The following is a 14,595-nucleotide window of genomic DNA, read 5'->3' as shown; positions in this document are numbered from 1 at the left end:
ATGATACCTGAGTGGGGAATGGTATCAAAGGCCTTTGTGAGGTCTAGGTAGGCTGTGTGGACCACATTTCCCTCATCTATAGCCTTTGTAACTGTCTCAAAGAAGTCCACCAGGTTTAGGAGGCATGATCTGCTCTTAACAAAGCCAAACTGGGTAGGGTCCAGTGTTTGGAGGTTTCCAATGTCTCTGTTAATAAGATCCATGATGATGCACTCCATAGCTTTGCAGACCAAGTTAGTCAGGCTTATAGGGCAATAGTTCCCAGGGTCCGTTGTGGCTACACGTTTGTGGAGCCGAATAACCGTTGTTGTGTGCCACTCTGTGCGCACATAGCCTGTGGAGAGGCTGAGTTTAAACAGTGTGATTAGGTGAGGGGTTAATTTATCTTTGAGCCCGTGTAGGATGCAGCCTGGGACACCGTCCGGTCCCATGGATGCTATGCTCACTACAGCAAGGAAAAGGGAAATCTCCCATTCCGTGCTATATGCAGATCTCCGTTCATGTCAGGATTCCGAAAGTTCGATGATATAGTCTCGGCCATATGAAATTCAATCTTTCAAGATTTCGGCATTGTGAAGTGTTCCCATTGGCTTTGGAGATGGCTGTTTTAACATGAGTGTCTGTGATGTCAGGGGCACTACATTCTTCTGGTATTATTATGAGCCCTTTTGGGGGCCCTTTTTTCTGTTTGGAGAAAGTGAGGAAGATATCTATCCCACCAACAGGCTAAGTTAATAATAAGATGTAGGTTTAAGTCCTTAGAGTGGGTTTTTATGTTTTTGGTTTTTCAAAGGTGTAAAAGTGCAAGAAATGTTGGGTCTTTTAAAGCTCTATAGGTCAAACAGCATTCTCTGCCCAAGAGTGCATTAAAGAGTGAGTAAAGCTTTTATTCAATCTGCAATTTAAGGAGCTCAAATCCAAGACTTTAGATATCAGGATGGCATTATATTCTACTATGGTCTGGACTAGGGAGGAGGTGAGGGACAGAATAACTTTCCTAGATCTGAATGATTTGCCTTTAGTTGATATATGGTGAACAAAAGTGAGTTTGTTGTTTACAATTGTGTCAAACTTACTAATAATGATATTGACCTTTTTACTTGCATTACAGAATGGGTTGTTTACATAGCTGTCTGCCAGTATGGGGCGTTTTATGTATGTCAAACTTCTAGGGCATTTAAAAGTAGAATTGAGGTACATATGAGTGATATTAACTGTAAATGCCCTACAAGTGCATTATTTAAACATAAATTAGTACACACGTCAGCTCATTTTATTTTTATAGGATTGGATTGTGTTAGGGGAGCAGGATTCACTAACTGTTTTAGACACCAGCTATTAGATCGTAAAGAGAAATTATGGATTATAAATCTTGGGGCTATGTATAAGCTCAGTTTAAATGAATATTGATAAAAGCATGTAGTTAAATTAATGTTTAAAAATATTTTTGAATTGCTGATCTGATTTTTACTAATATTTATGGGTTTTTGATGAATGAATGTGTGGATGTATAGCTGTATTAACATCTAAGACTGTTGCTTTAAGGCTTAGGATATTTAAACCTGAAAGAGGTGTGTCTCTGTAATGCAATGATGATGCTGTTTGTGAAACTGGTCGGCTGTTAACACGTTTGATTTTCTGAAGCTGTTGTACTGGAATTGTTTTGGATACCTTGGATGTCTTTTCCTTATTAAAAGGGGATTTTATTGTTTCTATTAAATTCTGAGTGTGAGATTCTTTTGGAGGAGGATATATATTTATTTGGATTCACTTCAGAATCTCAAAATTCAAAAACATTGAATTTCATATGATCAAGACCATATGACCGATGTTTCAGAATATTGAAATTCTGAAACAAATCCAAAAAAAAAAAAATTTGAATGTTTCTGCAGCGGGGCAAGCCCCCATGCACCCACCCCCACACCCCTGCTACCTAAGTATTCCAATTCCGAGATCGCACGACAATGAGTAAAAGGGAAATCTCCCATTCCGTGCTATATGCAGATTTCTGTTTACGTCAGGATTCTGAAAGTTTGATCATATGGTCTCGGCCATTTTGTTATTGTGAAGTGTTCCCAAATATATATACATACATACAAACACACGCACACACACACATGTACATATATGTATATATATATATATATATATATATATATATATATATATATATATATATATATATATATATATATATATATATACATATATATATATATATATATATATATATATACACATATATATATAGAGATATATATATATATATATATACATATATATATATATATATATATATATATATATATATATATATATATATATACATATATATATATATATATATATATATATATATATATATATATATATATATATATATATATATATATATATATATATATATATATATATATATATATATATATATATATATATATATATATATATAGATATATATATAGATATAGATACATATAAATTATATATATATATATATATATATATATATATTTATGTATATATAAAATAAACACCGTGCACTAGAAGAATCTTAATTATATAAATTCAGATTTCTTTTAGGCGTAGTAATTAATACTGAGCTAGTAGAAAGGAAATAAAAACTCAGACACTGAATAGATGATTAAGCTTTCTCTCTTATTCAGGTGGAAGAGCTTCATCAGAATAACCTATAGTCGACAATACTTAAATTATATGTAACTTGAGTCACATGTAATCAAAAACCAATGAACTAGTTATAACTTATTAGTACAGTAACCAATAGTACAACTAGACAATATTTAAACTGCGCCAATCATCTAAACACAATAACCATGGACATACATATGAATGACAGGGGCATGAATATTAAATAAACACTCCCTTGTGTTAGCTAATCATTAACAAATGTACAGTGTGCGCACTAAATATGCATGTAGGAGACATGAATATTCATATAACTGTACAAATGGTGACTAACAAGTGTGTCAAAGGTCATGGATGGATGCAAACACATTTTGTAGAAAGAGAGCAACTGTCAAAATAGAACAACTGTCAAAATAGAATTAAATCTTCCATTTTAAAGTGCATTTAATATTAACACTTTCATTCAGACCAGGGTATGTTTCAGAATTAAGCAGTAATTGCCATTTAAGTTCTCTTAGTTCTAAATATAATTCCCAATCTCCAAAAAACAGTTAACTTGTTCTAATACTATGAAGTAAAATTTCCTATAAGAAGTACAAAAAATGCTATGTTTAGCAAGGGCATTATTTAAGTTCTTTACCCTGATGGCTCCTAGATGCTCCTTAATTCTCTCTGAAAGTTTTCTTGTAGTTTTACCTACATAAAATGCTTTACAAGATGCACAAATACCTGCATATACTACTGCTGTAGAATGGTAGAAGAAATATTTTGAAAACTTAATAGTATAACTACAATGTGTGAACGTGTATTGAGATCCTGTGAAAATGTTAGGGCATACCACACATTTATTACATGAATGCATCCCATTTTGAGAGTTGGAAGTAGAAGTAGAATTAATAAGAAAAGGTAAATCTCTGTTTTCTAAGCTCATTCTTATGGTTTTGGTTCTTTTAAATGTAAAGGTAGGTGCAGTGCCAATAGCAGCTGACATAAATTGTGATTCACTCAAAAGTAGAAAAATCAGTCCAGGCCACCAGTAAAAACGTAGAAACTTTATATAAATCCACAATAAAACTCACAGATGAGTGCTTTCGTCTCCTACAAGACTTCATCAGATAAAATTCATTAGTGCTGCCCATAGCATATATAGAGGTCACAATTACTGTCAATTAAATCCAATTAAGGTTTTAAAGCACAATATTCTAAATGCTGTTTTTGTGCAATCGCATTTTATCCAAAGTATGTATGTAATAATAAAAACAATTATATTACTTCAACAAACATTTAGTGAGTATTGTAAATGAATTTCTAAAAAAATACGTTCAATATGTGAAGTGTTGCCAAAAATCTGAGATATAGTTTAATGTTGTTTTGGAAGGTGCTGTTGAACACTAAACATTCAGTTTCCTGTCAGGCCTTTAAGGGTTTTAAGTTTGGAATTATACAACACTAGGGGCGGTGATATGAAAAATGGATTGCTAAACAAGGAATTAAAATGGCAACTAAGATTGAGGGCCAACATTTTACCTGGTCTCAATGAATATGTGAGTATAAAGCCAGTGTTGATAGCTAAAGCAAACAGAGTGTGAAGCAACACTTCACACATTGAACGTATTTTTTTAGAAATTCATTTACAATACTCACTAAATGTTTGTTGAAGTATTATAATTGTTTTTATTATTACATACATACTTTGGATAAAATGCGATTGCACAAAAACAGCATTTAGAATATTGTGCTTTAAAACCTTAATTGGATTTAATTGACTGTAATTGTGACCTCTATATATGCTATGGGCAGCACTAATGAATTTTATCTGATGAAGTCTTGTAGGAGACGAAAGCGCTCATCTGTGAATTTTATTGTGGATTTATATAAAGTTTCTACATTTTTACTGGTGGCCTGGACTGATTTTTCTACTTTTGAGTGAGCTTTTCAGTTTTAGTGTGGTATAAATTGTGATTCAGTTAATAAATCCCAGTTATTCATGATGACATTTCTAATTTGTGTCATGTCCCTAGAGGTGGGTAATGGGAAACTAAGGGTTCTGTTAATGTTACTTGGTTTTGAAGTATTAGGTGTAAAACCATGTAGTAAAATTGATAAATATTTAGTGTGTCTGTCATTAGAGATCTCATTACATATATTGTTAATAAGAGATGGAGGGTAATTCCTTTGAAGAAACATGTGTTTTAACAAAACAGCATTCTTTTGAAAGTCATAATTTTGACTGATAATTCTAGAGATGTGAATAAATTGACTTCTGGCAAGATTCCTTTTCATAAAAAATGGATGGGAGCTAGTAAAATCAAGCAGATTATTTTTATAGGTCTCTATTCTATATATAGTGGAACATACTGTATTAGGAGGTAGTAAGTATATCTGTGTATCTAAAAAGGAAATAGAAGACCCTATTCCAGACAAAATCAAGTTCAAGAAACCTAAACTGTCTTTCAAATCAGAAATAAAAATGTCTAAAGAAGATTGGTCACCTTTCCACGCAAAGAAAACATCGTCAATAAATCTTTTATAAATGTGTACTAGATTAAAGTTCTTCAAGGTATTTAATTTTTCTAATTCCCATGTGCTCATGACAATATTAGCAAAAGCAGGTGCTATCTTGGAACCCATAGCTATTCCCTTGGTTTGTCTGTATATATGTCCATTAAAGAAGAAAAAGTTATTATTCAGTACCATTTCAACTAAAATACATAGTGTATTAATTTAAATTTTTGAGAAGGTGGTGTATTTGTTAAGAAATAATCTGAAAAGTTGCATACCTTCTTTCATATATATATACATATATATATATACATATATATATATATATATATATATATATGTATATATATATATATATATATATATATATATATATATATATATATATATATATATATATATATATATATATATATATATATATATATATATATACACATATATATATATATATATATATATATATATAGATACATAGATATACATATATACATATATATATATATATATATATATATATATATATATATATATATATATATATATATATATATATATATATATATATATATATATATATATATATATATACATACCGGGTTTACCTTCATATCCTTGCTCCTACTATGGGCGAAACAGGTTCCATGAATACTGAAGTGCGAACGTCTCCAATGTCAAATTATATAACCAAATGGTAAAACCTCGCCCCGTTTTTGACCCATGGTAGCACTTATGTGGGGCGGCCGGAAATGTTGAATTCAACATTTTTCGATATTTGGAACATTTTGCGGTTTCAGTTTCACGGAAACAGTTCGCTTAAGTGGCCGGTTGATCATGTGTGATCGACGATATGAAGGTAAACCTATATACACTCTGAATCAGTAGTGAGAGAGAGCACAATAAATAAATAAGCATAAAAGCATAAAAACTAAGTATTAGGCTTACCTGTTGTAGCTTTTGTCTTATTCAATGTACTGCCCTAAGTGACTGATAATAAAACAGGTCCATGTTTAACAAGGAACTAATACAAAGGATTAAAAAGAAGACAACTCCCTGTAGGAAACCAATACTTAGCTTCTGAGACATATTCACCATTCTTCATAGTGAGAACACAGTTATTAACATCCATCCTATTTTATGAAAACAAAATTGCTATAAAAATAGTTACTCGATAAACTGCTGATAAAATGACAACTCTCCCTATTTTTCATAGTCTAGGTTTAATTAAAAGTTTACGTTTCAACTACTCTCTGAATCAGATTCTAAATTAGTTTGATGTCTCATTTTGGTCTGTAACAGCAGATTTTTATGATCTACATGTATCCTAACATTCCCCTGTCTTCATATGTCCTAAATCTACATTTACAAAGGTGAATGAAATTACAGGAAACAAAAGAAGCAAAATAGGTCATGTCATCTTTAAATACTAACTGCAAAGTAGCAGCAAGCCCCAGTACTTAACCAATTCACTCATAGTGACTACTGCTAAATGAAAAAGTAATGGAATAAACTGTAATGTCTGAAGCTTACTTGCTTGGACGATAATCTGGTAGGGATCGATCCAGGGAAATCTTCTCACTAAGATAAGCATTGTAACCATACTTTTCATGTGGTGCTTTAGCTCTTAATTCCTCATCAGGTGACAGAGTAGCAGGTTGCCCAGTTTTGCCTCGACCTCCATAGCCTTCAATGAGTCCCAGAGACTTGGACAGACCTTTTCAAACAAAAATGAAACTCAGTGTCAAATACTAGTCAGAAAAACTAAAAGTTTTAATCTCTTGATCTCTGATTGTTCAGAACGAATTCTACTGGTCAATGTACTGTGGATGTAATAAAATGGGGTTTTGCTTTGTCTAATTATGCACTGTATGTCCAAAATGTAAGATAAGGTTTTACTTTGTCTAAACATACATTGCATGTCTTCGAATGGGTAACTTAAAAAGACCAACAGAATTACTCAATACTGTTATCAGTGATACCCTTAGATATCAACACTGAAAATTTTAAATAAGTGTTTGTAAATAAACTGCTCACAATCATTTTCTCTTTTTTTCATTATAGAACAGATTTTTTTTGCAAATATAATGATGCAATGCAAATATATACACCGAAGGGTCAGAAATGCAGACAACAAATTTGTTGATACTAAATACAAGAATATTAATGCATATGCATATATATTAATGAATATTAACTGCATATCTGATTAGCTACTGATACCTTATAGTAGTTTAGTAAGGGGTGGCAAGATGCTGATGAAGTATGCATCAATCAGATGATGACAGTACAATGCACAACTACTTGTGCAATATGCACAAACTCCATTAAGACACATACCACAGCTGCAGCCAAACAGATACAGAAGATATCCACACAAATGCCAGAGAACACATAACTACACAAGCACAGAAGAGGTGCAGATACAGTAAGTAGCTGAATAGGCAGAGAGATATCTGTATTCATACAGCTGTGGTGTAGACTGTGTGCACAGTACATAGAATTATAAACAAAGCACAGCTATAGAGATAATGACACAGTCAAAAACTGTTTGGCTCCTCATTTAACTCACACCCAAATTCTCTTAGCTGATCTGGTGGCATAGAAGGATAAAGCCCTGACAATGACTTAGGTGACCCAAGTTTGATCAGCAGCTCAAGCAACTGATGAAGAAGCATGGAGGGATGGGCATTACCACCCTGTTGGGGAGGGTGATGACATGGATGTCTCCTGCAATGATCCCTTGTGGAGATTTGGGATGTTAAATGATAACAGGCATGGCCCAAACGGGAGGGGGTATACGTGGCTGAGCTGCTGTGGAAGTGGGGAGATGCACAACAACTCCATCAAAGGATATCCATCCCACAGATGTAACTACAGACATTGAGAAGGAAGGTAGACATGTCAGATGCGTGTCTGTTTGAATGACAGCATGACCCCCCCCCCCCCCATGATGCCTTTAAAATCCACAGTGGGCCTGGCAAAAAGTGGTATCTGGGGGTGAATTGGAGAAGCTGGTAAAACAAGTGATGGACAGATGAGGAAGGGGACAAAAAATATATATCCTGAAAATATAATTTGAATCAAAGTAAAGTGATCGATTCACTTTTAGAGATGCATATTTTCAAATCCCTGTAATTAAAGGGGCAAACTTCAAACTAGGTGATCTCACTTGAAATCTCATTTAATTTAAGTTCAGTTAGCCAAGCATCTGACCACTACATAGCTAAATCTCATTTAATTTAAGTTCAGTTAGCCAAGCAGCTGACCACTACATAGCTGGTATGCTCTCATACTGTTTACATATTGACAACTGTACAGAGAAGGCACAGCAATGAATAAAAAAGCACAACCAATTTCAGAAATTCAGACAAGCTACATAAACATACATACATCCAACACAAGGATGCAGACTGATAAAAACAGCTGCACATATGATGGCTTTTCACATGTTGACATTCCAAAATGGAGCACAACAGCAGTCTAACTGAGTAGCATGAATAAAAAGTCAGTAAAATCAATAAAAATATGCAACATATAATGTGTATGTTAAAGTGATGTGACTTTCAAGTTAGCATTGTAAAAATCATTCAAATTAATATAATTTTTTTCCCATAACATTACAAAGCAAAGCTAACTAGAGTGGAGAATACAATCTTATCAACAAATATAGCTGGACACAAGAGATCCATAGCATATCAACAAAAGTCATTCCACTAAAACTTAAATGGACTACAACAGAAACTACTAACTCACTTTTTGAAATTATCTTTTTTTCCTGAGGTCTGTATCTGTAGAGCTAGGGTTTGCTCCCTAAAATTCATTGCGTTGTATAACCAATAGTAAGTTCACTGTACCTCAGGACAAATGCAAATCCTGACTGTAGCAATTTTCTCTAATGAACGAGTGTGTCTGCCAAATTCTATTTTCTAAGCACCTGGTTGTTTTATAGCTTCTGAAACACCAAACAAGTAAAACAATTTTTGCATTATACTTTTCTGTTATAAATCCTTTAAGAATTTTAATTGGGTGTAGAACTGCAGAGGAGGGAACTGATAAGCTGGAAGGCCGAACGTTTATTGAAATATTACATCATATCAACTCAAATGCCACACAGTCTATAAAATGTACTGTAAAAGCCAGTTAAGATCATTAAAAGTCAGAAGAAATTATACTGATATTTCACTTTTACATTATAGATAGCAGTGACAGAAGAATAACAGATGGAAAATTATTATGAAAACAGCCTTGTGGTATTGTGAAAATGTTGAATCAATGCTAAATATATAGTTTTTTTCATTGAAGGTGGGCAACATTTTGCCAGCATACACAAGAATATATTTATATTCAATAGGTGATGAAATCCATGAAAATTACTTAATGTACTTGTGAGTGGTGAAGCAAGGTGCAAATTCCGAATGTCAGTAGAAATGACAGATAATATTTTTTTCATAAGTCACATCACATTATATATTCTAAGTATGTGGTACTTTAAAAGGGTCTATATTAAAAGGTCGACAGCTCACAATGTTGACTCTGAAATGTTCGACACCAAAATGTCGAACTACTAAAATAGCGAACAGCCATATAACCGATTTATTTCCTTTGGAAAGAAATCGGTTGGACAAACAACAATAGCATAAAAAACAGCTATATTTAGCCCCCCACTTAAATATAGTTGTTTATGTGTGCCATTGTTGTTTGTCCAACCGAAAGAAATTGGTTATATGGCCATTCGGTATTTTCATAGTTCGACATTTTGATGTCAAATATTTCAGACTCAACATTGTGAGCTGTCGACATTTTAATATAGACCCCCTTAAAATTGGAACACATTATTATTTATGAAAACAATTCTGTGTTAAATATATGATGATACTTGTTTTTTTGTGTTAACAGGTAAATATAAAATGCATATATAAATGAAACATGACTCATTTTCTAGGTTATTTTTAAGTTTTAATAAATAACTACATTAACTAAAATAGCTGACAATTCTTAGTCCATTTCATTGGCAACATGGAAAGAAAAACTCAACAGAAGTTATCAAAGTTCAGAAAATTCCAGAAGTGCAGAGTGCAGCAGAAAGGGGAGTGCTGCAGACGGGGGGGGGGTGCTACAGGAGGGGAGTGCAGCAAAAGAGAAGTGCTACAGAAGAGGGGTGCAGCAGAAGGGTAATACTGCAGAAGGGGAGTGCTGCACTCCTGAATGTACTGTCCTTTTTTATGAGACGTTAAACTGGGGTCCCATGTGCCTGAGGTGGTAATGGCTCAAGTGTACCTAGAAGTTCCTATGTTAGTTATAAAAAAGAATAAGTGAAGTTCTTTGACATCCTGGACAAATTTAACCTAGTCAGTATTAATAGGACCTTGGGTCATCCCAGAAAAGAGGTCACTTGCGTAGTAGAACTAACCCAGTCAATAAAGTATATATAAAATAAAAATAAAAATGACCCTGCATATTTTGGAGTTGCAATTCGGTGACAAAGAATACATTTACATAAAAATATGAGTTACTAGGGTGAGTACAAAAGCAATTATGGCTAACAAACACGTTACATGTTTTGGGATCACAGGCAAACAGATGGCATTTTGGAATATAAATAGATCATATCAAGGTAAAAATAAACATTTAACACTATAATTAAATTAAAATAAATTATAATAAAATAAAAGACATGGTGTATAGCAAACAAATAATGAACAGGGCAGCCTTCAAATAGTTTGTTAGAAAAATAAAAGTTAGAATACTGACTACCAAAGTACAGATATAAATACCATGTAAAGAGATATGATGGTGACTACTCTCTGTTATCGTTAGTTCCTTTAAAGAAGTGTAAAACTGCTAATGGAACTTCCAACACTTTAAACAAACCAAAATTCCAACAGTTTAACAGTAATTTCAAAGCTCGCTGTTACTATTTCCAAGCATTTTTGAGTGTGCCATGCTGCAAGCTGTCACTTTCATAATTAAGAAATGTTTTTCAGAAGGGGAAATTTAAAAAGAACACAGTAATGCTCGCAATATAAAGGAAAGACATGTCATAAATTTAAAGGTTCTAAAGTAGGGTCATGAAAGTCTGCAGTTATGATCTATTTAGATTATCCAAAACAACAAAAGCAAGCCATACCAGTTGCCCAGGGTTATGCCTGCATTTTAATACACCGATCTAAAACATGAAAAAAAATAAAGAAAACACATTGTTGTGGAATGGAAGTGATGGTTTTAAAAAATTAAGCATTGTCTGTCATGTAAACCATGAAAAACAGACATGCACTGCATTAGTAGAAATTTGATTATAAAGCCCAATATTATTTTTGCTCTGTTTTCCTCCTCCTCTATGACCATCACTTTATTGTCTCCACCTTGCTATATAGGACTGTCCATTCCCCAAGAGGTAGGAGTCCTGCTACCCCATTTTTAATTCTCATGGCCTCAGCCAATCTTAAGATACTGACTCTATCATCTCTGAGGGTAAGCATTTTTCTTATTTTTAAAACTCTAACCAGATATTATCAGATATTGCTGTTTTCTTTGAGGAGTGATACTTCTAACATTATTAAGATGGGCTGTTGTTACTTTGATCCTAAAGGAGCTATCATTGTTCCCCAAACATTCAATAATTTCTGCCAATGTCAGACCTTCCAACTGTTGTCATGGTTATCAAAAATGTAGTTTACGTCCAACTTGATCCTTATCCTGTGGCCACTGGGCTTATGGCTCTTTCGGTTCAGTTTTCATTCTTACCATAGTACTGAGATAGTATTTAAGGTAGTGAACAATCTTACAGTCAGGCCTTAATATTTCTATTCTGTACTGGTCCTGCATGATCTCTCTGTTGAATTCATCATTATGATCTCTCTGTTGAATTCATCACTATGATCTCTCTGTTGAATTCATCACTGACAGTCGTGGCACCCAGATCAACTGTGTATATTTCTACTGTAGTCTGCCCTTTATGTCCTATGTCTACCCCCCCCCCCCCAGCTTATTCCTAGTGGTGGTCTCATGTTTCAATTGTTCTGGCTCCAATCCTTTGGACTGCAGTGTGTCATAAGGTTTGAAGTTGGGTCTACTGCTTTTCACAGTGTTCATAGTGCCCTTGAAGAATCTTAAAGAGGAAAGGTTAGCATATCATCAATATACTTATATTACTCATGATCAAATAGTGAGTGCATACTCCAGGGTGGACAATTTGCTAGGCCATTCATTTATGACCAGTAGCTGGTTGAAGCTCAACATGTGTAACACTAATACCATGGATGTGACCGTTCCTTGAGAGATTCTTCTACTTTTTACTCTTCCTCCCGTCATAATTTTTAATAAGAAAACACATGCATTTGTATCAAGTATGTAAGGTCTTAATATCATTCTTGATAAATTGCTGACATTCAAGGACCAGATATGACCAATGGCAAAGAATCTTGCTTCCATCTGAGCAATATTTCCAGGATCACGTACACAGTACCTAAACAGGATCCTTAATGCATTATCTTTTTACACTGACTGCTCTGATGCATTCTTCACGAAGCTTCAAGATGGATTATTCGCAGCTTTGCATCAGATCACTGGTGTACTGCACTACAAACACAACACGCCTATGCTGTAGGTCACTGGTATACTGCACCACCAACACATCACACCTATGCTGTAGGTGACAGTTACACTGCACTACAAATAATTCACACCTATGCCATAGGTTACTGGTACACTGCACTACCAACACATCACACCTATGCTGCAGGTCACTGGTATACTTCACTACCAACACGTCATGCCTATGCTGTAGGTCACTGGTATGCTGCACTACCAACACGTCACACCTTTGCTGTAGGTCACTGGCATGCTGCACTACCAACACATCACACCTTTGTTGGAGGTCACTGGTATGCTGCACTACCTATGTCATAGGTCACTGGTATGCTACACTACCGACATGTCACGCCTATGCAATAGGTCACTGGTATACTGCACTACCAACACATCACACCTATGCTGCAGGTCACTGGTATACTTCACTACCAACACGTCATGCCTATGCTGTAGGTCACTGGTATGCTGCACTACCAACACGTCACACCTTTGCCGTAGGTCACTGGTATGCTGCAATACCAACACATCACACCTTTGTCGGAGGTCACTGGTATGCTGCACTACCTATGTCATAGGTCACTGGTATGCTACACTACCGACATGTCACGCCTATGCCATAGGTCACTGGTATACTGCACTACCAACACATCACACCTATGCTGTAGGGCCCACAGAGCTACCTATACAATCCCACATTGTTTCCAAAGACTTATTTCTGGTTCTATCTGTTCTTACAGGACATAGGTCTCTCTTGGAGAGGTATATTATTCCCTACTGTACTCTTCAGGTGGTGTGCTCTACCTCCCGGAATATTCTGGCAGTTCCTCAGACATGCCATGCAACCTCTGGTTTTCTATAATTTGCTTACTACACTACATACCTTTGAAATCTGCTAACTTTGTACCTTCAGGAGTGTTCATAATCACCTGCTTTAAGAGATCCCTTAAACAATATTTATTTGATCTTTGTTTTAGTGAGTATCCTCCAGACAAGTCACAGGTTTTACTGTAACTTTTTTTTTCTCTTATGAATGCTTATTCTATTTTCATTGATAATACATACACATATATATATATATATATATATATATATATATATATATATATATATATATATATATAAAATGTTATTGTTCATTTGTTTTATTCCGTCTCCTTTATTAATACTATTTCCATCAGTCTTGTGCTCTAGACAGTTTAATAAATATGAAATTAAAAAGAAAACTATCCATTTTGTTGTCCATATTCACAATGTTAGCCATCTTAGAGAATGTTAGTGTGCTACTCAGTAAGGTGCGGCCTCCTGATTCATGTAAGGAATAATGAAAATACCTGGAAAACTGTGACTAGCACTGCTGGTTCTGCTGTGATCCCTGTCCAGCAGTTACTGCAGTGGATTAAGGCTACCAGCTGTTGAGCTACTTCCTCTAGTCTCATGTTTGAGTCCCACAGTCTCCATTTGTTTACTTGGTGACTCTAAGTTACTTAACCACAAAATGCTCCTTGGCCGTGTGTGAAAAAGGTCTGTGTGTATCAATGTTCTTTCCTTGTTAATAAGCCAAAAATAAATGAAAACCAAGTTAAGAATTGTCATTGAACATCTCTTCAGTCATGGTCTGTCAGCAATCAGCAGCGTACTTGCAGACAAGATTTCTGTTAGTTGAACTTCATGTAAAAGCACCTTGGAACAAATATTGACTGATTTTGTAGTCATCTCATCCAATCTGAGGCCATTTGCTCCTGACAGAAGATAAGCTGAATTGTAAAATGATCAGTATTTGTTGGTAAATTGGGTCCAATGTCTAGGAAAGCAGCTGAACTGATGTGAAAAACAAAATGTGCATAGTTTCCCTTGGGA

The 14,595-nt window shown here is 34.4% G+C and overlaps 1 protein-coding gene across 2 annotated transcripts in view; it reads right to left on the bottom strand.

The window, feature by feature from the left end:
* Nucleotides 1-14,595, bottom strand: part of GALNT17 (polypeptide N-acetylgalactosaminyltransferase 17) — a 1,233,091-nt gene that overhangs the window by 856,779 nt on the left and 361,717 nt on the right. For both annotated transcript variants that reach the window (XM_044054203.1, XM_044054202.1), the window contains exon 2: nucleotides 6,679-6,862. In XM_044054203.1, coding sequence (XP_043910138.1) covers nucleotides 6,679-6,862 — 184 coding nt within the window. The remainder of the gene's footprint in view (nucleotides 1-6,678; nucleotides 6,863-14,595) is intronic.

The sequence above is a fragment of the Protopterus annectens genome, chromosome 13.part0, assembly GCF_019279795.1.
Source record: "Protopterus annectens isolate FY-2018-M chromosome 13.part0, PAN1.0, whole genome shotgun sequence".
Classification (NCBI taxonomy): Eukaryota; Metazoa; Chordata; order Ceratodontiformes; family Protopteridae; genus Protopterus; species Protopterus annectens.
The sequence above is the reverse complement of the archived record's forward strand: the minus strand, read 5'-3'. Positions and strand labels throughout refer to the sequence as shown.